This window comes from Camelus ferus, chromosome 10, assembly GCF_009834535.1.
Source record: "Camelus ferus isolate YT-003-E chromosome 10, BCGSAC_Cfer_1.0, whole genome shotgun sequence".
Lineage (NCBI taxonomy): Eukaryota > Metazoa > Chordata > Mammalia > Artiodactyla > Camelidae > Camelus > Camelus ferus.
Window position 1 is genome coordinate 69,002,834 of NC_045705.1, and position 25,980 is coordinate 69,028,813.

At 58.1% G+C, this 25,980-nt stretch overlaps 1 protein-coding gene and 2 long non-coding RNA genes across 3 annotated transcripts in view; 1 reads left to right on the forward strand and 2 right to left on the reverse strand.

Annotated features, from left to right (window-relative positions):
- ANO1 (anoctamin 1) overlaps positions 1–25,980 on the forward strand; it is a 79,969-nt gene that overhangs the window by 42,416 nt on the left and 11,573 nt on the right. The window contains 12 exon segments of the mRNA XM_032490077.1: positions 8,025–8,107; positions 9,802–9,813; positions 10,433–10,504; positions 12,523–12,600; positions 13,558–13,632; positions 16,782–16,983; positions 17,141–17,252; positions 18,178–18,193; positions 18,195–18,236; positions 19,793–19,893; positions 20,503–20,648; positions 23,009–23,161. Of these exon segments, the coding sequence (XP_032345968.1) occupies positions 8,025–8,107; positions 9,802–9,813; positions 10,433–10,504; positions 12,523–12,600; positions 13,558–13,632; positions 16,782–16,983; positions 17,141–17,252; positions 18,178–18,193; positions 18,195–18,236; positions 19,793–19,893; positions 20,503–20,648; positions 23,009–23,161 (1,092 nt within the window).
- Positions 253–5,706, reverse strand: LOC116666540. Its single transcript, XR_004323470.1, has 3 exons — positions 4,595–5,706; positions 3,505–3,675; positions 253–1,147 (listed from the first exon to the last, which is right to left on the reverse strand). It is a non-coding gene; the product is annotated as an uncharacterized LOC116666540 (long non-coding RNA).
- Positions 5,876–13,280, reverse strand: LOC116666538. Its single transcript, XR_004323467.1, has 4 exons — positions 10,417–13,280; positions 9,091–9,160; positions 7,934–8,043; positions 5,876–7,336 (listed from the first exon to the last, which is right to left on the reverse strand). It is a non-coding gene; the product is annotated as an uncharacterized LOC116666538 (long non-coding RNA).

A 25,980-nucleotide genomic window follows, 5' to 3' on the forward strand; every position in this document is an offset into this window, starting at 1 on the left:
GGCCCAGGAAGGGCAGCCGCTTTAGAACGGGTTGTGGGGAGCGGATCACGGCCTCCGCCTTCTTCCCTGACGATGCTGGGAAAGCTGACCTGGGCCAGGCCCTGAGACCCATCTCTCATTGTCCCTCCGGCACCCCTGCAGGGTCCCTGCGCCCATTTCACAGATAAGGAAGCCAAGGCCCAGAGGGAGTTAGTGTGAGTCACCTGGGATCACTGAGCTCCTGAGTGGCCAAGGCAAGGAGTGAACATATGATTCCAGAGCCTGTGCCTTTAATCTCTGGACTCCACTGCCACCCAGAGTCCAAGGCAAATGACTCCTTCTCCAGGATTCTTCCCAAATGCAGGTCCCACTTGGTACCCAACTCAGGCTTGGGAGGGGCGTGGGAGGCTTGTAAATGATGGCTGGATGCATTTCTGCAGATGTTTCTGGATTAGCAAACAGGCCTGTTTCCTCTTCTGTGACCCCGTGGTACAGTCTCTGCTGGCAGGGGATTCAGGATTTAGGCACCCGTGTGCTGAGAAGACCCTGGGCACCAGACCCCCATTCTTTGTCTTCAGGGGCTCCCCTCTACTAGGAGATGGAGCTGCGCACAGGGAAGGCACAGGAGCCCAGGAGGGGGGAAGTCAGAAAGGGCTTCCTGGAAGAGGTGTGAGCCCCTGGAGCTGAGTTCGGAGCTGTGGGGGCCAGGGTGCTGGGCATTTGTGGCAGAGGGACCAAGTGTAGTAACGGAGAGGGCTGCTGCTGGCTCAGGAGTGAACAGCATGTGCAAAGGCCCTGTGGTGAGGGTGCAGGCCTGTGGAAGGAAACTGCGGGTGCAGGTGGGAAGGGGAGGAAGGAGGACCCCAGAGGCCAGCAAGGGCCATGAAGGACTCTGTTCTCACTGGGAGGACTCGGAAGCCGGTGCAGTCAGCCTGCTGCATCACATAGGTTTTCTTGTCTCATTTTGCGTTGGAGACGGCGACTTAAGAGGCAGCCGGGGAGGTGATGGAGGGAGGCTGGCCCAGCTCCGACTGCGGACAGTGGCAGGGCTTTCGCTTGGAGCCCACGTGAGCTCCGTGACAGACGCTCAGCCCTCCCACTTCCCCGTCGGGCAGGTGATGGTGAGAGGTCAGTTTCTCCCGAGGGCGGCACAGCACGGGAAGGAGGCCTATGGAGATAGATGAAAATGTGAAAACAGCTTGGACTCTGGGAGACTGGAGCTCAGATCTCACCTTTCACCTCACGCTTGGGGGCCTCTGTGAATTACATCACTTCATCTCCTTCTGTAAAGGACACGAGCTTCAGTTAGCGAGCCCTGCTGCATGCCAGGCACTGTCCTAAGCGTCTTACGCGTGGTGACTCATCAATCCTCCCTATAACTGTAGCAGGGAAATAGCTTCACTAACCCGTTTGGCAGATGGACAAATGGAGGCCACTTTCCCAAGGTTGTACTAGCTAATAAGAGGCAGAGGTGAGACTTGAACCCCAGCCTCCTGGTTCCACAGCCCCAAATACTTGATCACTGGGCTCTCCTCCCTCTGCCGGCTCCTGACCACGTCCAGCTGATGTGCGTGCTTAACTCGTGCTTGGCTTGTTCCTGACAGGATGACCTCAGAATCATTCTCTCACCTGAAACAGCTTCCCTGTCTGCCTCCAGACACATACGCGCCCTTCCCCTCCAGAGCCTGCACAGAGTTCTGCACAGGCTTTCTCACTGATCCCCACGACAGCCCTGGAGAGAAACCCTGCTGTTCTCTGATGACGCTGAAGCACAGAGAGGTTAAGTAACTTGCCCAAGATCACACAGCTGGCAGATTCATCATAAACATGACAGGTTCGTGCCCTGGCTTGCCAGCCTCCAAGGTCCAAGCCCTGATCTCACCTCTCCATCCAAGCATCCCCCAGCCCTTTCTGTGCCCCTCTGGGGAAGCAGAGATGTTACCATGAGTGGGCAGTAGGGGCAAACGGACAGTAATGCTGCTCAGCCCGCCCACAAAGCAGGGAACATTAGATTCTGTGCATCCTCTCAACAGAGCCAGCTCACTCATGCCACTTCTTTACTGAGCACCTACTGTGTGCAGAACACATACCCCCAAAGGGGTTGGCCAGCCCTTACCAGCAGCCCCGGCCTTGGAAGAAAAACAGATGTTTCCATCCCTCCCACACCCAGGACGCAGGGAAACGGGCAGAGCTGTGCTCCTGCTGTGTGCCCCCGCCTCCTCCAGCTCCACCTCCCCGGGAGGGACGACAAAGGTTCCTGTCTGTCAAGTGCAGTTCCATCTACACACTCCATTTGGGGGGAAAAAATAACAAAAAAGCCAAACCACTCCTGTGAAGCACTTACTTTAGGAAAAAGGAAGCTATTCTAAATCAAGACAGAAGCAACAGGAAGGGGCCTGCTGGGCCTGAGACGTGCCTGTTGTCACGCCGCCCCTGCTGGTATGTCCCCCTGTCCCCTGGCCCTTTCACACCCGCTGTCAAGCGTAATTAGCAGAGATCTTGCCAACGCTGAGGTTTTTTTTAATCCCTTGTTCAATTACTTGTTCATTACCCTCCAGAGGATCATTTTCCCACTGGTGTTTCTTCTCCACCTGTCCTTTCTGAGTCTGTCCTTCAGCTGTTAACGTTTCTGCTCACACAGTGACAGCGACCCCAAGCCTATTCCTGGCAGAATGGGGGCCGTGTCACTGCCCCGGGGGTCGCCTTTGGTCACTGCTTTCATCTTGCTTCCCCTCCACGGTGGGGTCCAGCTTGTCCCAAGGCTGACACGCCCGTCCTGGAGCCATGAGCTCTGGGTGAGCCCCCCGCTGCCTGGGATTTATGACATATCAAAGCCTCAAATAAGATGTCACGCAAAGCAACTTAGAGTCTCATTTAGCTGTTCAGGAGGATCAATTTTCTGAAATTATGGCATAATAATGGGGTTTTAACAGCTTGTCAGTTCCATGCCGAACAAAGAGGGTTATTTGATTTGAGCCTGGCTGCAAGACCGGAGAAAGAGAGCCCCAGCATTAACGGGGTGATGGATGCGATCGAAGCCCCTCCCCTGCCAGGGGCTGCGCCCGGGGCTCCAGCAGAGTTGGTGGTCACTGGCTGGGTCACCCCAGCTGGATGGGATGGAGCGAGAGGCTGATTCTCTGCTGGAATCAAGAGGCCAGCAGCCGGCTCAAGAGGGAATGCTTGTTCGGCGGGTAAATAAGGAGGGTCAGTGAGAAAAGGACAGGTTGGAGGCCTTTGTGCGGGGACCCCGTCTCCCCTGGGGCCCCACAGGCGCATTCACTCTCCTGTGTGGCTCTTGGCAGCCCACGGACACACATCTCCAACCTCCATTCCCAGAGGAAGGAGTGCACTGAGCAGGCGTTTGACTGTCAGGAGGCAGAGGTCAGTGAAGCTGGTCTCTGCTCTCGGGGGTCACGTTTTAAGGAGTGTGAGCCCTGTCTGTCCCCGGGGCCCATGGCACGGGACTGCCAGGCAGGGGAGTTCCAGGGAGGCAAGATCGCCTCCCGTAAGGAGCTTGGGCCTCACCGTGGAGACGGGGCAGAGGGGGCCGTCCTCGGGGCGGCCGCAGAAGCGCCCCAGCGTCGGTCAGAGCCCTCCGTCGAGGCTGTGCCTTCGTGTCAGCAGCAGTGCTTCAGTGAAGGAGAGCTAAGAAAAGGGGGTTCAGCAGCCAGCTGAGGGGCATCCAGAATTACGAACCTGGAGAAAAGACAGTTTGGCAGGTCAAGCCGGGCCCAAGGGAGGCGGGCTGAGATGCGGCCCGGGAGGAACAGAGGTGTGCGGTGGGGTGGAGGGTGGACGGCCAGCCACTCTGATGGAGTGAGAGATGGATGGAAGGACAGGGCCAACGGTGGACAGATCAGTGTGTCCAGATGCCTGTGTGCACCAGGGACGCCCACGGAGCTTGCTCTGAATGCAGATTGCAGGTCGGCACGGGGCCCCTGAGGTGGGGGTTCCGCTACGGCATATCGCGGGCCCGTCGGAGAACCCCCAGAGGAAAGCGGACAGGCTGCCCCCACCCCCACGTAAGCACAAGGGTGTTTGGCTCTAGCCCGTGTGCTCCGCGGCCCCCACGTATGGCAGAGGGTCTTAAACCCGGAAGCAGAGTCTGTACCCCTTGTTCGGTGACTCTTTTTTTTTTTAAGTTCGGGTGAAATTCACATCAGGTGAAGTCACTGTTTTAAGTGCACAGCTCAGTGGCGTTTAGGACACTCGCCACGTTGTGCCAGCGTCACAGTTTCATTCCCCCTAGGGGAGACCCGGTGCCCAGGAAACAGTGCTGCCCTCACCCCCGGCCACAACCAACCTGCTTCCTGTTCTGTGGATTTATCTGTAAATACTGTGGACGCTTTGTGTAAACGGAACCAACCGTATGCTTTGCTCTGTGATCAGCCTCTGCACGAGACCCAGTGGAGGCGCCTCGGGTGAGCTGGGTACCACGCGGGGGTCCCGCCTGAGGCTGCGCTGTGCCCTGGCTCACCGACGCCCCACAGTGGGCGCTGCTGCTGAACCCATTGTGCAGACGTGGAGACTGAGGCCGGCGGGGTGCGGGGGGCAGTCCTGCACCCAAGCTTACACCTGGGTTTGATCCAGGGTCAATCCCGAGACCTTCGCTCACCTGCCACTTCTGGGCTACTGTCTACAGATGTGTCTTCCCAACGTTGCGTGGTGAAGAAAAACGTTGGAAGGAAGAAGCCTCACCGCCCGCGAACCGTCCTGGCCTGGGCCCCCTCTTCACTCCCGGGCCGCTGTGCTGTGCTGCCCCCGGGCTCAGGAGTGCCGGGGGGGTGGGCTTGTCTCTTTGGCCCCCTTGTCTGGCTGCTGGGGTCAAGGCCATCGTGTCACGTCTTTAGTAGCCCTGGGTTCTGCACACGGCTTGTCCTTCTGGGGGTGGGAAGCCACACCCCTAACCCCGGCCAATCTTGGGCTCAGAAGTCCTGGATCCAGGTTTCTGTTATGTGTTAACCAGTCACCTGACTCCTTGGGGTGTCTGTTTACCCATCCGTGCAAAGGAGTGCGTCGTCCCTGCGCCGAGGGCCTGGGGGTGGGCTGGAAGGAGGCTCCCCGAGCACGCCCAGCGCTGACACCGGCTGGACGTCGCGGGAAGTCTGTGTGACGTGGTTAGCACGTCAGCCAGGAGAACCGTGCCTGGGAACCTCAGAGGGAAGGGATGGGACCCCAGCAGGACCCGCTGCTGTCCACACGGCTAGGGGGAGGAGGCCGGGCAGCAGGAGCTCAGGAGCTGCAGAGGAGGAGCCGTCGGCTCCCTGCCTGCCTTGGCCCTGCCCAGTAGAAGGTGGGTTTTCACGTTGCTCGGATGCCCGGTTCTGAGCTGAGACCTCAGGACGGCCCCTGGCTCAGGGTGAGCCTTCACATTGCCCCGCCGCCCGCCATGCCTGAACATCACAGCTCCATCCCTTTGCTCCAAAGCAGGCGGGGCAGACTCCACGCCATGGAGCCCAGGCGACAGGGCATGGTGGGGTCTGTGGCTGAGTGAAGAAGTTATGCCCAAACTTTGACAGAGCAATGGTCACTCCTCAGCACCAGCCTTCTGATGCCAGTGCTTCTGAGTTTCAAAGGAAAAGCAGGAAACTCGTGATTTTATATAAAATGTCTGCATTTCTTAAACACAGCTGATCCAAATGAGCCTTGTCAACGTACCATCTCCACTCCATGGCCACCAGGTTGTGACCGCACGTCCAGTCTCGGTCCTGGTCAGCCTTCAGATACCTCTGGGAGAGAGCTCTTGAATCTATCTTAAGATATTTAACAGTAAAATTCTAGAGCAAGAATGCCTGGGTTTAAATACCAGCTGACTAGCTGTGTGACCTTGGGCAAATTACTTAACCTGTCTGTGCCTCTGCTTCCTTATCCATAAAATGGTAATACAAGTTTTGCTTGTAATCATCAAGTTTATTATTATGATTTTATTATTATTCCCTTAAAGAAAATCAAATATCTGTGCAGAGGATCCATCAGGTGGTTAAGTGTATACTCTGGGGTAGATAGAATTAGATTCAAGTCCCACTCCTGCCGTTAACCTGCAGTTGACCTTGGGCATGGCATTGAGTCCTCTGAGCCTCTGTCCTCGTTTGTCAATGTACGAGTGGCAGTCGCTCTCATTGCATGGTGTGGTTTCGAGGGCTCATGTAACTGATGTCGGATAACCACCAGCACAGAGCCCGCTGCAGGCGCGTCCTCCCACTGCAGACTGGCGAGTGGGGGGAGGGGGAGGCCCAGGAGGCGGGGGTGGGGGGCACGCAGGGAGGCCAAGACTGGGGAGGGAAACAGGCCGGCTCTCCCACTGAGCCTGAGGTCTCAAAGGCGGCCTCGCCACGGGCAGGCAGAGGAGGACAGAGAGGGACAGCTGTCGAAACACAGTGAAGGAGCGAAGGGCCTTCCTGAGTGGATGGAGGGGTGGGAATGGGCCCGAGGTCCTCCACTGCAGTGACCAAAGGACACGTTGCAAGAAGCAGAAGGAAACACCCTCACATGTTCCTTCTCAGGAGGTGCTGAGACTGTGGATGGGCCTGCGCCACCGGCCACACGCTGCCTCACTGCAGGTGCCCGGCCCCTCCAGAGTCCCTGCTCAGTCTGTATCTGCTGGGAGTGTACTTGTGTCACAGGGAACTACATTTCCCAGGCTCCCCTGCTCTGCTGTCTGGTTTCTGGGAAGATTCAGCCAATGGGAAGCCCTGATGGGGATCAGAAGGCGGGAGAAAGGGAGAAGCCAGGGTGTTTCTCCTTCTCTCCCTCTGCTTCCCGGGGCGTCTCTGGAGGAGGTTTTGTCTTCTCCAAGGCTCTAACTCCCACCAGACGCCCACCCTCCATGATCCTGGCTTCTTCTGGGAAGCTCCAGTTTCCAGTAACCGCCTCCCCTTGTCCCGCTGCCCCTAAATGACCCACTGCATTGGCAGCAACTTCCTACTGTTGCTAATCGCTGGGTGGTCTCACCGTCCCCTGCTGGCCTTCTCAGCTCTTCCCCTGCCTGTGCGGCCAAGCCCAGGTTTAAATTACCCCAGTCAGAAAGACTGGGTTAGGAGGTTCCTGTGTCCCGGCTGGGCCTGGCTGGTGCAGCAGCTGGTGTTTGACGTGTACGCATTCTGCACAGATACACGCAGACTCCGAGGCCTGTTCTCAGCTCGCCTTAACAGGGAGGGGGCATACAGACTAAAGCTCTCTGAACCAGATGAGTCAGATTCAGGCCCACTTCCTTCCAGGGCCAGCGCCTACGTTCTTTCCTGGTAAAGGACGACACTGGGGAATTTGCACTGAAGTTCCACGTCTTGTTGTATTTCCATCTTGACGCCACCACTTCTCAGACAAGCCATGTAATTCCTCTTAGCTTCAGTTTCCTCATCTGTAAAATGAGGGAAAGAATGACGCCTTCCTCCTGTGATTACTGTGAGGTTTGAGGGCCAGGCATTGCTCAAAGAGCTATCACATTAAGTATTAATCTCATTTAAACCACACAATAATCATAGGAGGGTCCCAGGAGGAGCTGGTTTCTTTCCTGACACCAAGTGGAATGATCGGAGGGCTTCCTGGAGGAGGTGGTATTTGAATTATGTTTAGTCTGTTGGGAACACAAAGCAGGATGTAGTGGCTAAGAGTGCAGCACAGCAGTCAGACCATATGCAAGGGTTTGAAGCTTGAGTGAGTGGCCTTGGCCCACCTCTTATGCTTTCTGACCTCAGGACCCCCACCTGTGACTCAGGTCCCCAAGATCGTGGAGGAGGATGGGGAAGAGCACGAGCTCTGGGACCAGCCTGCCCAGCCCCTCACCGTCTGGCTCAGTAAGCTTGGCCAGGACTCAGCTTCCCTGGGGCTCAGTTTTTTCATCTGTAAAGTGAGAAACTGAGAAAGTGATCATCCGCACCTCGTGGGGTCAGAAGGAGGGCTGAACGGATTAATTCGTGGGATGTTCTTGGTCCAGCACTTGGCTGTCCTCACTCACCAAATGGTGCAGAAGAGGAGAATGCTTTCACGTCATCCGATGCCGTGGGATTTCTCAGCCCCTGACTGTCTGGTTCTCCTCCTGCCCTCAGCCGCCACCTTCATGGAGCACTGGAAGCGGAAACAGATGCGACTCAATTACCGCTGGGACCTCACAGGCTTCGAGGAGGAGGAGGTGAGTGGGTTTGGCACTGCGCTCCCCCGTGTCCTCCCCAGCCCACACCCCATTCCTTCCTGGGGACTCCCATGAAAGCCCTAGGTCGCAGAGCCCAGGCGAGGCTGCGCCCGCTGGCTTCTCAGCTCACATCCCTCGTGTTGGAATCCCCCACAGTTGCCAGGGTGACCGTTTGCTGTCTGTCCTAGTGTTTTGATCTCCCTGCTCACATGGACACACTGCCCACCAGCGCAGTCAGGGACACAGGCCAGAGCTCACCACGCTGATCTCATCATGTCTGGGGCGGCCCGGTGGGTCTGGGGAGGGAATTAGCGCCACCCATGAGGCTGAGTCCCCCCCAGAATGTCAGTGAGCCTTTGTCCCGGGTGCCAAACCCTAGATCCCCAGAGCCAGCCCTCAGCCTGGCTGAGAAGTGGGGGCAGATCCTTCACGAATAAAGGGAAGCCACGTGCTGGGCATTCGAGATCGAACGACCACTGCGATGGCGGGTGAGCCCCCTCCCCGGGGCTGCTCAGAACCTTGCCGTTGTCCCATCTCAAATTGCCAGCTCCTGCCAGACTCCCGTGGGATGAGTGGGAACGAGAAGGAAACCGGTCCCACAAACAGCAGAGCTGTGAGGCGTGGCCGCGCTGACCACAGCTTCGTGTTACGGAACCTCTTGCTCAGGGTTTTAAAGAGAAACCGCCGGTGCGTCTTCACTGGAGCGTGAAATTCTCTTCCGACATTTTTTTTAAGCATCCTGTTGTGTTCCCCCGACACCCACACACCTGCTCCCTCCGGGACTGAGCTGGTGGGCCCCTCAGCAGCCAAAGGCGTAGTGCGGTCAGAGAAGCCACTCTGCGGGCTCTGTGCGGACAGTTTTGTCCACACACAAGGGCGCTCGTTTGCTGGGAGAGGCACAGCAGTGTGGCGAGATGGCCTCTGGGACCAGGCCATCCCGAGTCGGCCCCGCCTCACTGTGTGACCTGGGCAGGTCGCTTAACCTTTCTGTGCCTCAGCGTCCTCACTGTCCCCCGTGGTGTGAACTGGGTCAGCCGTCTACTGGAGCAGATTCTAAAGATTCAAATAGAACAAAAAGCAGTGTCGTCTTATTATTTTAGAAGTAGATTTAGAAAGACCTTTCCATGATGTCCCTGTGGTTGGGGCAGGGCCAGTCCCCTTTGTTCAACCCCTTGGGGACCTGCCCCGTGATCTCTTCACCCTGACGGCTTGGGCGCTAGATCGTGGGTGGTGGTCGGAGCCACTGCACGTGCGGTCCCCAGGGGCCTGAGTGTGTTCCTTAGGGTGAGCCTCCCTGCCCGCCCCCCACGGCTGGCCAGGGGCCCCTCTGGGGTTAACCACCTGAGACGGGGGCGCAGCCTCTCCACGACGTGTGAACCCCAGGGAGCACTTTTGGGGCAGGAGGAAACCTGTGTCTAGTCATCTGGCCCATGTGCTCCTTCCCTGAGCCTGAAACGGTTCAGCCCCGCTCTCCTTTGGGGATTTTCTAGAACATTCGAGCTTCAGCAGCAGCAATACGCACGGTCACCCTAAAAGAGAACGGCCTTTCGCGAGGCCTCCTCCTCCACCTGTGCCCACTTACCTTCATCCTGGTTCGGAAGGATATTGCTTTTAGAGGATGTAGCCTGTTTCTTAAAAAACAACACAAGTAATGAAATCTTTCTGTTTTTGTTTGACGTCTCTGGTCCCTGAAGGAGGCTGTCAAGGTTTGGAATTTTTTGTCGCTCCTCTCTCTTCCTGCAGCCTGTCTCCCCGGGAGAGGGCCTTTCTCGCACACCTGGTCCGGCTGTCTCTGCCGAGCAGTTCCGCGCATCTCCTTCACTGCGGGCAGGGGTCTCTGCTTCTCCCCACCTCCGGGTCTCTCTTAACCCGCTCTTCCGTTCCAGCGCCCTTCGCTGACCTGCTCTGGGCTCCCTGGAGGCCTGGCGCCTCTGGTCTGCCCCCGCTTGCTGACACTTCCTGCCGTCTCTTCCCACCCCCACGGCTCCTGATAGAACATTCTCGGGGGCCAGTTCATGGCTGGGTGTTCACAGTGAGAAAGCAGGCTGCAGGGTGGGCTGGGTCCTGGCACAGATTGACCTACCTCCGGGACACAGAGCCAGATTCTATGGCCTTCCCAAGGGGCTAAGGTTCCCAATAAGGAGGAGAATCTTGGACGGACCACATATGATGAGTTCTGAATTGGAAATGGTCCGAACAGCCAGCTAGGAACTGGCCCCAGAGGGTGCCTGAGGGAACGAATGGGCTGAATTTGCCCTGTGTGCTTGGGTGGAGGACCTCAGACACAATGAACAAGGCTCCCTACTGACCTGGTTTCCTTCACAGGACCATCCCAGAGCCGAATATGAAGCCAGAGTTTTGGAGAAGTCACTGAAGAAAGAATCCAAAAACAAAGAGGTATGGTGGCCCCTGACAGCTGGCTTCCCAGCAGTAAAACATTGCATGTTCATCCACAGAACAGACCAGGGATCAGCAAGCACTGTATATCCATCCATCAACAGTAGAGGTGAGGGGCCAGCCCCCAGGCAGGGCCAGGTAGTAAATGTTTTAGACCCTGCAGGCCTCTGTCACAGATACTGAACTCTGCCACCGAAGGATGAAAGCCGCCGTAGACAACAGGGTAACAAGTGGGTAGGACCATGTTCCAATAAAACTTTATTCACAAAAACAAGCAGGGTCCGAATCTGTCAAACCCTGCTAGAGATCTGACTTCTCCATCCATCCTGAGGGTGACCTCAGACTTCAGCCAACATTTCAACATCAGGAACTGAGTAGCTTTGCAGCTTCCTTGCTCCCAGTGGTCACTGCGTCCAGTACTCGTGTTCTGTGTTGAATGACGGATAGAAAGGTTCGCCCGAACAGCGGCCCCGAGCAGATGGCCAGTTCCCTGTTTCACTCACAGATGATGAGAATGAGAGGGAAGTGTTTTGTGATGTTCTTGAGGCCATCACCTTTGAATAATAAATGCCTTTCTTTCTCTCCAAACCTCTCATTGAAATCAGCGGTTTCCTGGTCGCAGCCTGAATTCTCGCAGACCTCTGGAGGTGCTTGGTTATTTTTTTAACGAAGTCTTTTTTAAACATGGGACAAGCACGAGTCCCCGGGCCCTTGCCAGCCTCTCACTGAGGCTGGAAAGTCAGTTCTTGAAGGGGTGGGAACAGAGGCACGAGGCTCTACCAGCTCCCGGTTCGGTGTCACACCTGCACCCTTGGCCTCTGAAACTGACCACAGCAAACCGCTGGGCTTATCTTTTCTCGTCATTGGGTCACGTGGACGGAGTTTGCTGGTGCAAAGTGGCCAGGGGTCCCAGTCGCCAAAATCCCATCTAGGGGGGCAAAGTGGATGCAGCCAAAGCTCCTCTCGGGCCCCAGTTCCCATAACACAGCCAAAACCCAGCTCAGTCCTCCTGCGGCCAGAAAGGGGGTGCATTTCCCTCTTAGAGTCAGAATAGGACTAGGGGTGCAGAGAACATAACCATCAGAGCGCGAGCCCTCACCAGCAATGAGCAGACAGTCTTTCTGTCAGAACATCTGCTTGTCCAGTGCATGCTGCCCTCGGAGCAGCCGCCCGGCAGCCTGGAACCAACGGCTCCATCCGCCCCCCAGGCTGTGTCTCCTCTCCTGACGCCGCAGCTCTGAAGCCCCCAGGCCCCCGCTGTGGGCCGCCGCACCCTATGTGCAGTGCGGCATCCTCACCCCAAGACAGTCCACCCTGTCGCTTTATGGCGGTCCCTCTTAGCACGAGTGTGGATGGGATTTTATTCCTTCCTAAGAAGGAAGGGGCTTTAGTGGCCCACATTGCATCCGCTCAAGTCAGGGGCTCAACCAGGCCCCAGCGCTGGGCCTGGGCAGCCACACTGGGAGCCCTTCCCAGGTTCCCAGTCACCCTGTTTCTTGGCTTTGTCCTGAGCTCTTTAATCACAAGAGCGACAAAGGTAAGGGTTCGTTTTTTGCCAGCCTCTGATGGTGACCCCAGGCCCCATATGCCTCCGGGGGGAGCCTCACCCTTCATCCGTTTCACTGGCTCCCAACAGCTACTTAGTGCTTTTAATTTTTCCCCCAGCTATGGCACCAAATTCGTTTAAGAGAAAAATTTAAAAGGTCCACCCCTCGATTGGTGTGTTAGGATGCTGGATGTGGCTTCCTTCATGTTGGTGTCAGATGCTCAGAGTAATCGTGTCTTTGCGTAAAATGCACCTGGTGAGAGGGGCCCCACGGGGCACTGAGCTCCCGGGCTGGAGTCTCTGTGGCCCTTACCTTTGCTGCAGTCTTTCTTTAGAAGGTGGCTCATCTCACTGGTTTAAGATGCCCAGAGCCTGAGTCAGCCTCAGCCGGGGGCGTGCTGGTTGCCAAGGGGGCAGTGGGGGCTGGGCCCGCGGTCTCACCCCACGGTGCTTTCTTGTCCACCCGCCCCAGAAGCGCCGGCATGTTCCGGAGGAGCCAACAAACAAATGGAGGCAGAGGGTTAAGACAGCCATGGCGGGGGTGAAATTGGTACTGTTCCTCTTCGGGGCAACGCGAGTCTTGCGTGTTTGCCGACGACCAAAGTCCGTTGTGTTTTCTTCCACAAACTCTGACTGCTGTAGTTTTTTTTTTAACATTCACATCCGTGTTTCTTTGCCTGCCTCCAGCACCAGTGAGCTGTGACGTGTGTTGAGATGTCACTGCATGGCCACGGTGGGTTCGTGGGGGGAGCTTGGCTTTGGACTGTGCAAAAAGCGCATGTCACAGCTGCCTGCGCGCAGTCCCCCGTCTCATTAACACGCATGCCACCCGCCCTGGAATGTGTGGCCTCGGGTGTCACGTCTGCCAGCATTCTTTGACCATCTACATGCATTTTCCCATTAAAAACCCACCCTATTCTTGAAACATCCCAGGTTAGTGACAAGCATCTACATCAGGTTTCTCCAGACCTCCAGGTGCCAGAGGCTCGGGCCACGTGTCTCCGCCGTCCGCCGTTGCTACGCAGCCGACAGCGTTTTAACTTGTAGTGCTGGTGGCTTGTTTCAACCTGCTCTGCAAAGGAAAATAACTATTATGGTCTGGGTGGCAAAGGAAAACATCTTAGAGCTTCTCGCCTTGGAAGTGAGACTTCCAGCTGAGAAACAGAGTCCAGAGACAGACTTCTCCTGGACTGAGTGGGTCTGAGAGTCTGATTTAGAAACGCCTCTGGCATGACCACGTCCTGTACACAGAGGACGCACATTTTTGAACAACTGTTTTTTCCTATCATTTTGTAACATCATTTCATAGGTGATAAAGCCCCAGGTGCCAGATGTTTGATTCACTCATCACTTGCAGTGTTTTATTTTTTCCCGTGTTTGAGTGTCTGTTGTTCATGCCCACACACATGTGCGCACACACAACTGGTGCACATACACACACTGGTGCACACTCGTCTCTCCACCCTGATGGTCCCCACCACTGACCCAGCACTGTTTCGTCTTGTAGACAGACAAGGTGAAGCTGACCTGGAGAGACCGGTTCCCAGCCTACTTCACCAACTTGGTCTCCATCATCTTCATGGTGAGTTCTGGAAGGCTAAGGAAGGAGGCGGTCGGGGCCCCTAGGGGACGTGCCGTGCTCACCGGGGCAGGGTCAGCCACTGTCCCCGTCCTGCGTGGGGCGGGGCGGCGGCATTGGGGATTCTACCAATCCTCCAAATGGGAAGGGGCCAGGGTTCCGCAGGCCCCCCAGGGCGACTCCACATGCCTCGGGGCTCGTGAGATGGTTTCACATGGTCCCTGACACACATCCTTCCTTCTGAGAGTAGCATGTGTAGTCATTCAAACCCAGAGTTCACAGACATTATTTAAGACAAAACTGAGGCGTTTTAAAGAAAACTATTAAATAAGTAACACGCAGGACAAAAATCAGGACAGTGCTGCTCAGGTAGCCGAGGGTCTGAGACTGGGCTGCACGGACTGCTGATTTGAACAGATCGCCAGCACTCAGTTAGGGGATTTTAATCCCACCCAGATTGGGCCGCGCCCCGGAGGCCTCAGGTCCGTGTTAGCCATGGTTTCATCCCCCACAACAGATCAGGGCCACACGAGCTCACTGTAGAGATGGCCGCCCCCTCGTCCAGCCCCCGAGCTTTAAGTTCAAGCCTGGCCCGGGGGCCTCACAGCTGCCTGTCCCCTGCCTGCTGGTGAGGAAGCGGAGGCCGGAGGCCTTGCCCTCTCCCCAGGTGACCAGCCAGCAGGTGTGGGGGCCAGACGCCAGGCAGACAGTCTGCCCCGCGACCCCTACTGTTCCGTGTGAACTTGGCGGGGTGTCTTGGTTTTCCGTGCTGGGGGCGAAGGGGCATGAGGACCCCTAACCTGAGTAGCTGGAAGCAGAGTGAGGGCTCGGTTTCCCTCATACTCTCACACACGGTAAGATGTAAAGACGTACTCGGCTGACGTACAGAAGTCGTAATGGGGACTTCCAAGACCACAGTCACTCAGTGGAGCCAGGAGGGCTACTGTGCCGCCCAGGTGACTCTGGGTGGGGGCCCAGCTGTGTTTTGAGGACCCTGGAGCAGGCCCCCCAAAATGCTGTGAGGGATGTGCCCCCCAGGCTTGGTGCTGAGGGTAACCTGAGGATGACAGGCGTCAGGGTTCAGCCCCTCCTGAAAGAAGCAATGTCACCATGAAAGGACCAGCGAGGGAGTGGCAGGAGGTGGGGAGGCTCTGGGCCCTCCGCCGGAACCACAGCAAGGAGTTTGGACAAGAGCCCTCAGGTGTACACATCACTTCCTTGAATAGACTTCAGAGAGTTTTGAGTTTGAATCAAAGTTGAGGGCTGGTCAGGTAACTCCGTGATGCCTTCAGGCACTGGCTTCTCTGACAATCTGTGTCTCTGTTCCTCTTGGTCACAACATGGCTTCTCCACCTCCAACATCACCTCCACTTTCCAGGAGGAGGAAGGGGAAGGGCCAAGGGGAAGGAGATGGATGCTAGTGGAGGCAGCCCGTCTTTGAAGGTGCTTTCCCAGAAGGCCTGCCCACAACCTCTGCCTGCATCTTGCTGGCCATTTCGTCTGCAAGGGGGCACAGAGTCCCGCCCAGCAGAGGCAGGACAGTGGGTAGGGACCTCGCTGGCCCTTGAGGCACCAGTGACCCCATCACGGATGAATCAGACACAGTTTCATCCTGCACTCAGGAGCTTCACTCACTGAGCAAACCTCCAATGGTCACCTACAAGGTGCCCGCGTGCTCCTGCTCCTGGAGACACTGCTGTGAAGACAGCAGCCAAACCCTGGCGCTGAGGCCCTTTCCTTCCAGAGGGGACATCGCACCCAGGAGGGGCACTGCTGCGGGGCTTGTCCCGGAGGCGCACTGGCCTCCGCGGGGAAGGAAGGCCCTTGCTGAGTCACTCTGCGCACCTGGCCCCGTCTGCACTTCCGCGTGCCGGCAGGAGGGGGTCTCCGAGCCCAGGGTGGTGCCATCCCCGGGGAGCTGGGGGAGCATACATCCTGGCGGGAGCGAGGGGTTTTCCCAGGAAAGCCCTCATTCCGGGAGCTGGGAGGTGGCGGGGAGAGGTACCCACGCCTCACGACAGGGCTGTCTGTCGTCAGGGTGCCGTGTGGGGAACAGACGTTCCCCGGGAGGGTGTGATCACCATTCAGCCGCCCGCAGATGTGGGCAGAGCAGAGCTACTGGCTAAAAGCTTCCTAGCAGCTTCCCGTGACTGCGGCCTCCTTCGGGGGCAAACCAGCCGCAGCCCTTCCAAGCTGCAACCTGAGAGGGACCCAGCGCGCGGCCCGTGTCTTTCCTGGGCTGTCCCGGGAGCCTTGAGGGGCCGTTCTGGCAGGAGCGGGCGGCCCCGCACACCCACCCGGCACCCTGAGTGCCTCCTCGGGGCTGGGACTCCCAGGCATCCTCACCCCGAGGGCAAGGCAGGGAGGGCACAGAGTCTCCCCGGGTGAGTCAGGGCCTTTGAGGGGGGAGAAAAGGCGCCCAGGCAGGCAGGCAGCTCCACAAAGAGCAGCCTTGTCATCCTAACCAGTGCCTGCCCGTCTCAGGCAACCACCCGCCCAAGTTGTGTGGACTGTTCTGGTCCCAGTGGGTTTGGCAGGTTGAAGGGCTGGCTCTCAGGGATGAGCCAGAAGGGTGCGGGTGGCTCCTGGAGGGGTTGGGAGGAGGGACCCCATCCGTCTGTCCCAGCCAGACCTGCAGCGCTGCCCACAGGAGCAGACCACCCCACGCCCCACTCACCTCCTGCAACAGCTCTGCATGGATAATGTCACTGCTTCCGCTCAGGGTCACCCAGTCTGGGGGCAAGCCCACCCTGTAGTCAGCTTGCTGGCTCACACATTAGGGAGCCACCTGTCCTGTTGGGGACAGTGGGCAAGAAGTCGCAGTGCCCCCACAGCAGGCAGAACTGTGCACTCCGGGCTGGACAGACCCACCTGTAAAATCCTAGCTGGTGTGCTGGGTGACCTGGCCTGGTTACCTAACCTCTCTGAACTTCTGTCTCCTCTTCAGTAAAATAGAAATTAGCCCCTCATTCGCCCGTGAAGTTAAGACCCGTAAAAAGCCCCTAGCATTTGGTGGGTGATGAGAAACGTCCATCTTTGTTCTGAAGTTGAAGTGCTGTGGGGGCGGGGAGAGCTGGAGCTACGGGGGCCCAGGGGGCTGTCCGACGCACACGCCAGGGCCGAGCCACGAGCATCCCCTCTCCCCTCTGCAGATTGCGGTGACCTTCGCCATCGTCCTGGGTGTCATCATCTACAGAATCTCCACGGCTGCCGCCTTGGCCATGAACTCCTCCCCCTCCGTGCGGTCCAACATCCGGGTCACCGTCACAGCCACCGCGGTCATCATCAACCTGGTGGTCATCATCCTCCTGGACGAGGTCTACGGCTGCATAGCCAGGTGGCTCACCAAGATCGGTGAGTGCAGCCCCGAGTGGCGTCCCTCGTGCCTTGGGGCCTTGGGGCCTTGGGCTGGTCACTTTCCTTCTCTGAGCCCCATTGCCGAGCCAGCCGAGGGAAGCGGTCGGCCGGGACCACGGCGGTGGCTCAGCAGTGCGCATCTCACTCCTGCTAGAGGTTCCAAAGACGGAGAAGAGCTTCGAGGAGAGGCTGATCTTCAAGGCTTTCCTGCTGAAGTTCGTGAATTCCTACACCCCCATCTTTTACGTGGCTTTCTTCAAAGGCCGGTAGGGACTGCTTTAGTGACTGAGACTCCCCAACCTTTTCCTCTTCCTAGTCCAAGAGAAGGGTCGCCTCCCCATCTTCCTTCAGGTGGGAGGCACCTGGACCTGGGGCAGAGCAGTCAATGGGGCCCCCCCTGCCACTGAGTTTGGGTGACCAGAGCGGCAGGGCAGCGAGGACCCCAAACAGCAAGCTCCAGGTGTTCCCACAGTGGGGGGCGGGATGAAGGCTGCAGGAGAGGGTTAAGGGCAGCCGCTGGGTCCAGGCGAACCCCATGCCTGGACCCTCTCAGCTGTCCTGGGTTTATAGGCGCCTATGTCCACCCACCAAGACTCCCCACCATTGCTCCTGCCAGAGGCTGGCAGGTCTGGTACCAGAGCCCCTCTCGAAGTGTCCTCAGCATCGTGGCCACCCTCCCACACCATGGTCCCCGAGCTGGACCACAGCATCCAGGCCCCCCTGAGTGCGTCCATGATGACAAAGCAGGCTCTCAGTGGGCCCCTCACACCACACATCCCACAGGAGGCCCCCCACCCCGCACGTCCCACAGGAAGCCGAGAGGCGGCCCCGGGGACACCCCCACTGCAACCTGCCCGCGGTCCCCAAGGGGGTTCCGTGACCCTGCCGTGGTGGGTGGTACCATCTGCACCCAGGATGCTTTGCCCTAGCCCCCTCCTGGGCTTCTTCCCCTCCGTCTGCCCCTCAGCCCATTGGTTTCCTGTTGAAGTTCCATTTTCTTACCCCTCGATGGGTTTGGGAATCACATGAACATTCAACCAACAGAAAACCACTATGGTTGTCTTGTAGTCATTGAAACGGGCAAGAGAAAGGCCTGTGAGTACACTGGAGGCTCTGGCTTGGGGGTACTCCCACCTTGGGGGTCTCCCTGAGCCCGCTCTCCCCTCTCTAACCGACCCCCAATCATTGCAGGTTCATCGGACGCCCAGGGCGACTACGTGTACATTTTCCGGTCTTTCCGCATGGAAGAGGTAATGAGGTTGTGCAGTGTGTTCTGTCCACACAACAGACCTGCCTGTTCCCGCCCCTCTGAGAACCCTGCTCTGTCCTCCAGCGGCTGGGGCGGGGCTTCGGTCGTGTTTGGCTGGTCCCTATAGGATTACCTTAAAAGGAGAAAGTGTCTTCAAAGGCATGAAAGCCAAAAAAAATTATCCTTATTTTTTTTCTTTTTGTATAAGGATTTTGAATGTTTTTCTCTTTGGTTAAGATGAATCATGAGAAAAAACAGAACTCAGCTACAATGCTTTCACTTTAGTATTGAAACACCCACCTCTCTCACACAAACACAACGCCGGGGAGCTCTGGTTTCTGCCTAACGGCTCTGGCCCCTGCAAGTCTGGTTAGTGCCCCAGCTGCCTTCTGCCACTGAGTCCTGGCCCCTAGACTTACTCCGTTGTCTCCATCAGACCAAGCCGGGCTTCAGGGCCAGTAGTTCAGGTGTCAGGGAGGCCTGTCAGCACTTCCAACTCCCAGAATAATTTAGCTTATGGGAAAAGAAAGGGGGCGGGCCTTCCTGATAAAGATTCTGTGAAATAGGTCTTGGGGCGGGCATCAGGTACAGGGTGATCTGGCCGCCTTGGAATACAGTCTAGAGGTTCAACTATCTGAGTGCCGGCCCCTGAACATCCTAAGACACAGGGCTCATCCGCGGTAACAGATGTCTGCAAAAGTCCCAGGAAGCCATCTCCTGTCACGTGACACATCCTTTATATAGATGACACCCTGTTGAGCTCTATTAAAGAGAAGTTGGGGAAATGCCTTTGTGAAATAGAATAAAGCAAAGGACATCATTTTTTGTAATGAAATGATGGCTCTCCTAAGTGAATTCTTCGGTAACAGTATGTAAAACTTTGATCAGGACCCACAGAGGGGTCAGCTGCACCCCAGGAGTTCACCCCGTGTCCCTTGAGTTTCCTTCACTCAGACGAGTTAAGCTTCTGCCTGTCTGCCCTGCCTGAGGCAGTACCAGCCCTTAGGCTGTATGGAGCCTGGTTCCAGCCTGTGGGGCCCGGCATATTAGCTTCCCGGGGTGGCTGTAACGAAATACCGCAGACCAGCTGGTTTAAAACAATAGAAATTTATTCATGTACGGTTCTGGAGGTCAGAAGTCCAAAACCAAGGTGTCAGAAGGCCTCCAACATTCTAGGGCGCCTCTCCCAGCTCTGGTGGCCACTGGCAGTCCCTGGCGTCCCCGTGCTGAGAGATGTCTCTCTCCAGCCTCTGCCTCAGTCTTCCCGCGGCCTCCTCCCCCATGCGCCTGTGCGTCTTCTCTTCTCACGAGGACACCAGTCACTGGGTTAGGGCCCACCCAGCCCCAGGACCTCATCTTGGTCACATCTGCAAAGACCGTATTTCCAAATAAGGTCCACTTCTGGGGTTCCAGGGTTGGGACGTGGCCTGGTATTTGTGGGGGACAGCGCGAGGGCTGGCCTCCCTGCTCTGCTTGCTGGGACCGGGGCCATCTCTCCCGAGTCCGCGGCGGGTGGGCGGGCAGGCCTGGCCGCTGAAGCCCTGCTCTCTGCTGCAGTGCGCGCCGGGTGGCTGCCTGATGGAGCTGTGCATCCAGCTGAGCATCATCATGCTGGGGAAGCAGCTCATCCAGAACAACCTGTTTGAGATCGGCATCCCGTGAGTAGCGCCCGGCCTCGGGTCCCAGAGGAGTGAGGGGGAGGCTGGGCCTCAGGGCACCTGGGCGGCCTGGGTGACAGGCGATGCGGGGCCTGTACCAGGATGGGGGCACCAGAAACGGAGGTGGTGAGGACAGCGGGGAAGATGGTGGTAGACAAGGAGAGGAGAGGGCCAGGATGACCCCCTGCCCCCAGCTGGCTGAGGATGTGGGGTACCAGTGGGTGCCCCCAAATCCATGTGCCTGCCCCCGTGGAGGGCAGATGGAGGGCCCGGGGGCTTGCTTCCTTACCTTGTGCCCTTTGTGAATCACGTCCCATTCCCTCCCCAAGGACGCCCCTCGAGTCCACTCGGGCCCAGCCAGACCCCTGCACCTGCAGGGCCTCCCCAGGCTGATAGGTGGCAGTGACCTCCCTGCCCCTCGGTTCCCTCTGTTGCAAACTAAGTGATGACGCTTGACCCCTGCCCTGGGGGGCAGGACCAGGGAAATCATCACAAATGCACCAGTTCGGCCTTTAAACCCCAACGGCTCGAGAATTGCAAACCACAGCTCCCGAGCCCCCAGGCCCGCCTTCCCGGAGCCCTGACCCAGGGGACGCCGGGTTTCTCCAGGAAAATGAAGAAGTTCATCCGCTACCTGAGGCTGAAGCACCAGAGCCCCTCCGACCGGGACGAGTGCATGAAGAGGAAGCAGCGGTACGAGGTGGATTACACGCTGGAGCCCTTCGCTGGCCTCACCCCGGAGTACATGGAGATGAGTGAGTGGGGAGGGGGGGCATCCTGACCTGCGAGCCTGGGTGGGACGGAACCAGGCCAGCCGGTGGCCTGGGGCTCCCTTCGGCCCCTGCCCAGAGAGGAACACACCCAGGATGGAGCCAAGTCACCTGCAGCCATGTCACTGGATGGGAGGATCCCCAGAGGTGGCCCGAGACTCCTGGGGTGGGGGAAGGGAGAGAGGGAAAAAGCCAGGTGTGGCCTGCACGGCAGCCACCTGGAGCCTCCCTGACCCCATCTTCTCCCTCTCCCTCCACACGGGCCACGCTGGCCTCCTGGCTTTTCACAGACACACAGAGCTCACGCCTGCCACAGGGCCTTTGCACTAGCTGTGGCCTGCCTGGAATGCTCTCCCCCAGTACCTGCATCACTCACTCCCTTTCTCCAGGGCTGTGCTCAGAATGTCCCCTAGCAGTGGGGTCTTCCCAAATGCAGTGTTTAAAGAGGGCAGCCCCCCCTTTATATTTCTCATCACAGCTGACATCTTTAGTACACATGACTCCTTCATTCCTTCTCCGTCTGTCTCACCGGTAGAATTGAAGCTCTATGAAAGCTGACCTTTGGGGTTTTTTTCCTCTTTACTGCCATATTCGCTGCACCTAGAACAGGTCTGGGCATGCAGTGGGTGCTCAGTATGTGTTCACTGAGTGAATGGATGACTGACGGCAGTCAGAAAGTCTCATGCAGAGGGATCCCGGAGTGTAGTGCCCCCGACCATGGACAGCTTATCTGGAATGCTGGTTCCCGGGCCCATCCCTGATCTATGTGGGGTAAGACCCAGGTCTCTGCATTTCTAACAGGCACCTGGGCAAACGAGCCAGCCAAGGACTGCTCTGCGGGGTGAGGTGGGCAGGGGCAGGGTGACCTTGGGTGGCAGGAGCCGTTCTGTTTAACTGCATTGCAGGCGCTTCCCTGCACACCCTTGCTGGCAGAGTTGGTCCCAAGAAGTTGCTCCCAGCTTCCCCAACGGGGAAGGAAATGACTCCGGGACTGAAAACAAGAGACCGTGCTGTTCGGACAACGGCCTCTGTTTTCTCCTGGAATCAAATCTGGGCTGAACCAGAGGCGGGCGGGCAGCTCCCTGCCCTGTGGGCCCCGGGAGGCCGGCCGCTCCCCACTGGCTCACACTCAGCATGGGTCTGGGAGGAGGGTCTCCGCTGCCTGCCACCTGACCCTGTGGGAGGCCGGACACCAAGAAAAGCAGCCTGTGATGGGCTAAGAGACCGCGGTGGTTTGTTTCTCCAGATTTCAATTTTTAATGGTAGCTGGAAAGACATGGTCCTCTGGGGTCTGGTGAAATGAAATTCTTGGGACAGGCTCCTCCTGCCCACCCAGGGAGTGGCCCACCCCGTGCCTGCCCCACATCCCAGCACACGGGGCACACTGTCCTCCTCCAGGCCGACTCCGGTGGGGCACCTGGAGTGCACAGATGGATAGATGGACGAAAGGGCCCAGCTGGGAATGACCTACCCCCCCCCCACCCCACCTGCGTCTCCAGCTGCCCTCCCTGTCCGTGCGGGAGGTGGCAGTATCACTCAGAAGCCAGGATCCCACAGCCCTGGGACTCAGCAGCCCCCTGGCCCACACGCCAAGCTTATCCAATGGCCTCCATCACCTCCAGGCCAGTGTCTGCAGGAGCATCCCGCGCGGAGCCGCCGTTGGGTGCGCGGGAGGCCAGCGACGTGGCCCAGGGATGAGGGCTCACACGGAGCCCCCGCCTGCCGCACTAACAATGGTCACACTCAGCCCGCCAGGCACGGGGTGACATTCTGCCGGCTTCCTTGTTTACCGCCTGGCAGCGAGCACCCTTGGACGGGGCCCGGCTGTGCAGTTCCCAGACCTGCTTCCCCCACTCGCTTCCGTTCAGCAACCTTTCCCTGACCTCCTGGGGAGCCAGCCCTGCGCTGGCTGCAGCGTCTGAGGTCCAAGGGTGGGGATGTGAGGCCGACAGACAAAATTGTCCAGGACAGTGGACTGTGGGCCCTGCCCAGCTCCCTGAGGCCCGATGGAAGGGGACACTGGGTGCTGCTGGAGAGGCATTTGTGCCCCCAGCCCCCCAGGCCCCAGGAAGCACTATGCTAGGGCCCCTTCCCAGCCCGGACACGGGGTGACTGAGGCTGGACCCTCGTGCTCACAGGCACCCTTCTCCTGCGTTACTGGTGATCTTATCAGACCAGACGAATGAGTGAGTACACGTCTGTTATTCAGGAGTCGACACTGAGGTCCAGAGCAAGACTTGGACTCCCCCCACAGTCCGCCCAGGGAGGCAGGGCACCAACTGGCGGGGTCCCGCTGGCCTGGAGCAGGGGCCACGCGTGCTGACCGCCCCCTCCTCTGTCTGCAGTCATCCAGTTCGGCTTTGTCACCCTGTTCGTGGCATCCTTCCCGCTGGCCCCACTGTTTGCACTGCTGAACAACATCATTGAGATCCGCCTGGATGCCAAAAAGTTCGTCACTGAGCTCCGGAGGCCGGTGGCCGTCAGAGCCAAGGACATCGGTGAGTGACCCCACACTGGGGTCTGAGAACGTACTGGTCTGGGGGATGGAGGCTGCACCCGGGGAGACAGAGGCTGAGCTGGCAAAGCAGGGTCATGGGCTCCTCACTGCACCTGCCCTGGGCGGGGGACTCAGAGACCCAGGCTGGGGTGATGCAGGGCCTCTGGCCTCCTCTGCACCCCGCCCCGACCTCCTAACTCCTCAGATATGCTGGCCGTGGTGAATGTCTGGGAAAGAGCTGGTGTCTCGGATATGTGACTTTGTCCCCCTCCAGGAAGTCAACGAGACGCATTTCCTCTCAGATGGTCCTCAACACCGCCTCCCCACCCCGGACATTCGCATGGCCCCAGAGCACAGAGCCACACCCACAGGGAAGCTAATATTAGCTACTTATTAGCAAGTGCCTCCCTACAGAGTGTGTCATTTAGTCATTTAATGCTCACAGAAAAGAAAGGGAAGGAGGGAGCCCTTCCGCTGATGAAGGAAGAGCATCGTATACTTGCCCATCGGCTCAGAGCTAAGAGCAACCCAGGCCTTTTACCCCGAGTCACTAAGGGGCTCCTCATCCGTGTGGAGGAGGGGCGGGGGGGTACGTGTCACGTCGGCACAAGGAATAGCTGTCTTAAGAGTCAAAGGCGTCAGAGATGGAGTGGGCTTCCTTGTGGAGTGGTGAGCTCCCTGTCAGCTGAGGCATGTAAGCAGATGTGGGTTCCCATCTGTCCAGGAATGGGGAGATCGAGTGGGCATAGCTCAGAGCCCCGCCAGCAAGGACGGTGCCCTTCTCATCTTAAAGAGAATCAACTCAAACCAGGACCTAATTTTCAGGGTGAAAACAAAGAAGTCTTTATTGGAATTCTATCTTGAAATGAGAGGGAAAACTGCAAAAATACATTCATTTTATCTCCTACTTGACACGGTTTTAGTCAGAAGCGCACCTGCGCTGGTTCTCTGCTGGTTCTTGGAATAACCGACGGCTGGATTGCGTGTTGGGAATGCTGTCATTTCACCGAAATAAGGTTTGCAGATGAGGTTTGCACACCAGCCTATGCGACGTCTCTGGGTCGGGCTTTCGTAGCCCAGACATAATTTGGCAAAAATGCAGGGGCTTCATCGCCCCTTCCAAGAGCTTCTCCAGTCCTTGGCTTTGGGTCGCCCTCCCTGAAAGTGGCCCTCAGGCCATCGCACCGCCGTCGATGTTAGTGGCACGGCCCCGGCCGGAGGCTCCTCGGCCCCTGCTCACCTGCGGCGCGGCCCCCACCCACCGCCCGTGCCAGACCTGCTGATTCCCCCCAGCCGCCCCCCAGAAGCCTGGAATCCTGCTTTGCCTGGTGCCGTCTCTCAGGCTGAACGGGACACTGTGGTTTTCACAGCTCAGACGTGGTCAGAGACCGGCGATTTCTCCCGGTTCACGATTGTGCTGTGGCGTCCGCAGGGAGACCTGCAAGGCCCGGGCTCTGAGGAAGTCTGAGAACCCTTGGTGTTCCAGGGGGAGGGACTCTGAGCCCGGTTCCAATACAGAGGGACTCTGTCTCCCTCCTTTTTGGGCGACCCAGACAATCATTTAAAGTCAGCCAACAGACCCTCCCCTACCAGGCTTAATGATTTTAACGGCCCCTGAACTCCCTGGCCCTCTGAAGTCCCTTCTGGCTCCCAGGGTCCCCGATTCTGCCTCGTCTGTGGCCCTGGAGCACGCCCTTGCCCCTCACACCACACCCCCAAATAGCCAGGAGGGCCGCGGCCACAGGGCAGGGGGTCGGGGGACACCCGTCCAAGGCAGTGGGCTTGCTGCAGTGCTGGCCCGAGCCCGGCTCACCCTGCCTTGAAGGCCCAGAGGATAATGTGCTGGTCTCTGTGGACTAAGAGGCCATGTGCTCGAGTCTTAGAGCAGGCTTCTCACCGAAAGGCAGAGTTTCTCATGCTTTTTTTCATTTCACACTTGAAAACCTAAGAGCTGTTTTTCGCCCGTGGGCCTCCAAACACTGGCCGTCCGCTGACTGCGGCCACCAGCCTGTATTTGCAAATCCCCCTGGAGATCCAGGGGAGGTGGCACCGGGGCTGTCGGAAGCACGCCACGCCCTGCTCCGTGTCTGGCACTGAACTTTCTCTGGGGCTTTCTGCTGTCAGGTCCTCCCCAGGAACCTTGCGAGGCAGCTGACACAAACCCTTGGTCCCACTTTCCAGATGGGGAGATGGAGGCCAGGTGGTTGGCAGGGCGGAGCTGGAACCCGAGAACTCAAGCCCTCGGCCCCTCCTGGAGCCGCCACCCCTCCGGACACACCTTGGTGAGGTGCACGCCTCAGGCCTCGATGGGGTGGACGGGGCAGCCCGCCAGGCACTCCCTGGATAGCCCTCGGGAGTTCTGAGCCCGCGCCCAGTGGCCGTGAAGAGGAGAGCGTGGCCTCCCACCTCTTGCTCCTTACAAAGGCCCAATTCTCAGGCACCCAGAGGCCCTGGGCGAGTCCACAGCGGCCAGTGTTTGCTTTGGCATCTTGTGCTTGGCAGAGCCGGGGCTGTGCCCAGCAGCGGCACCCTAAAACCTGCAGACACCCTGGGGCGGAAGGGAGCATCAGGATGCCCCCGGCCCTCCCAGGCCCCGGTGGGCGGTGCCACTCCCACCACAAGCCAGGCCTGGACCGCGGCCCCGGGTCTCTGCCCTCGGCACCTCGTTTCTCCCAGCTCTCACGGATCAGCAGCTCCCTTCCTGGTTCCTGCCTGCCTGGTTGGTGGAGCGTAATCTGCCCTTCTCTCCCGGGTCTGTTTACAGGCTCCTCCGCTGTAACCTTTCCTTGAAGAGGCCTTTGTATTCCTCCGGTGATCCGT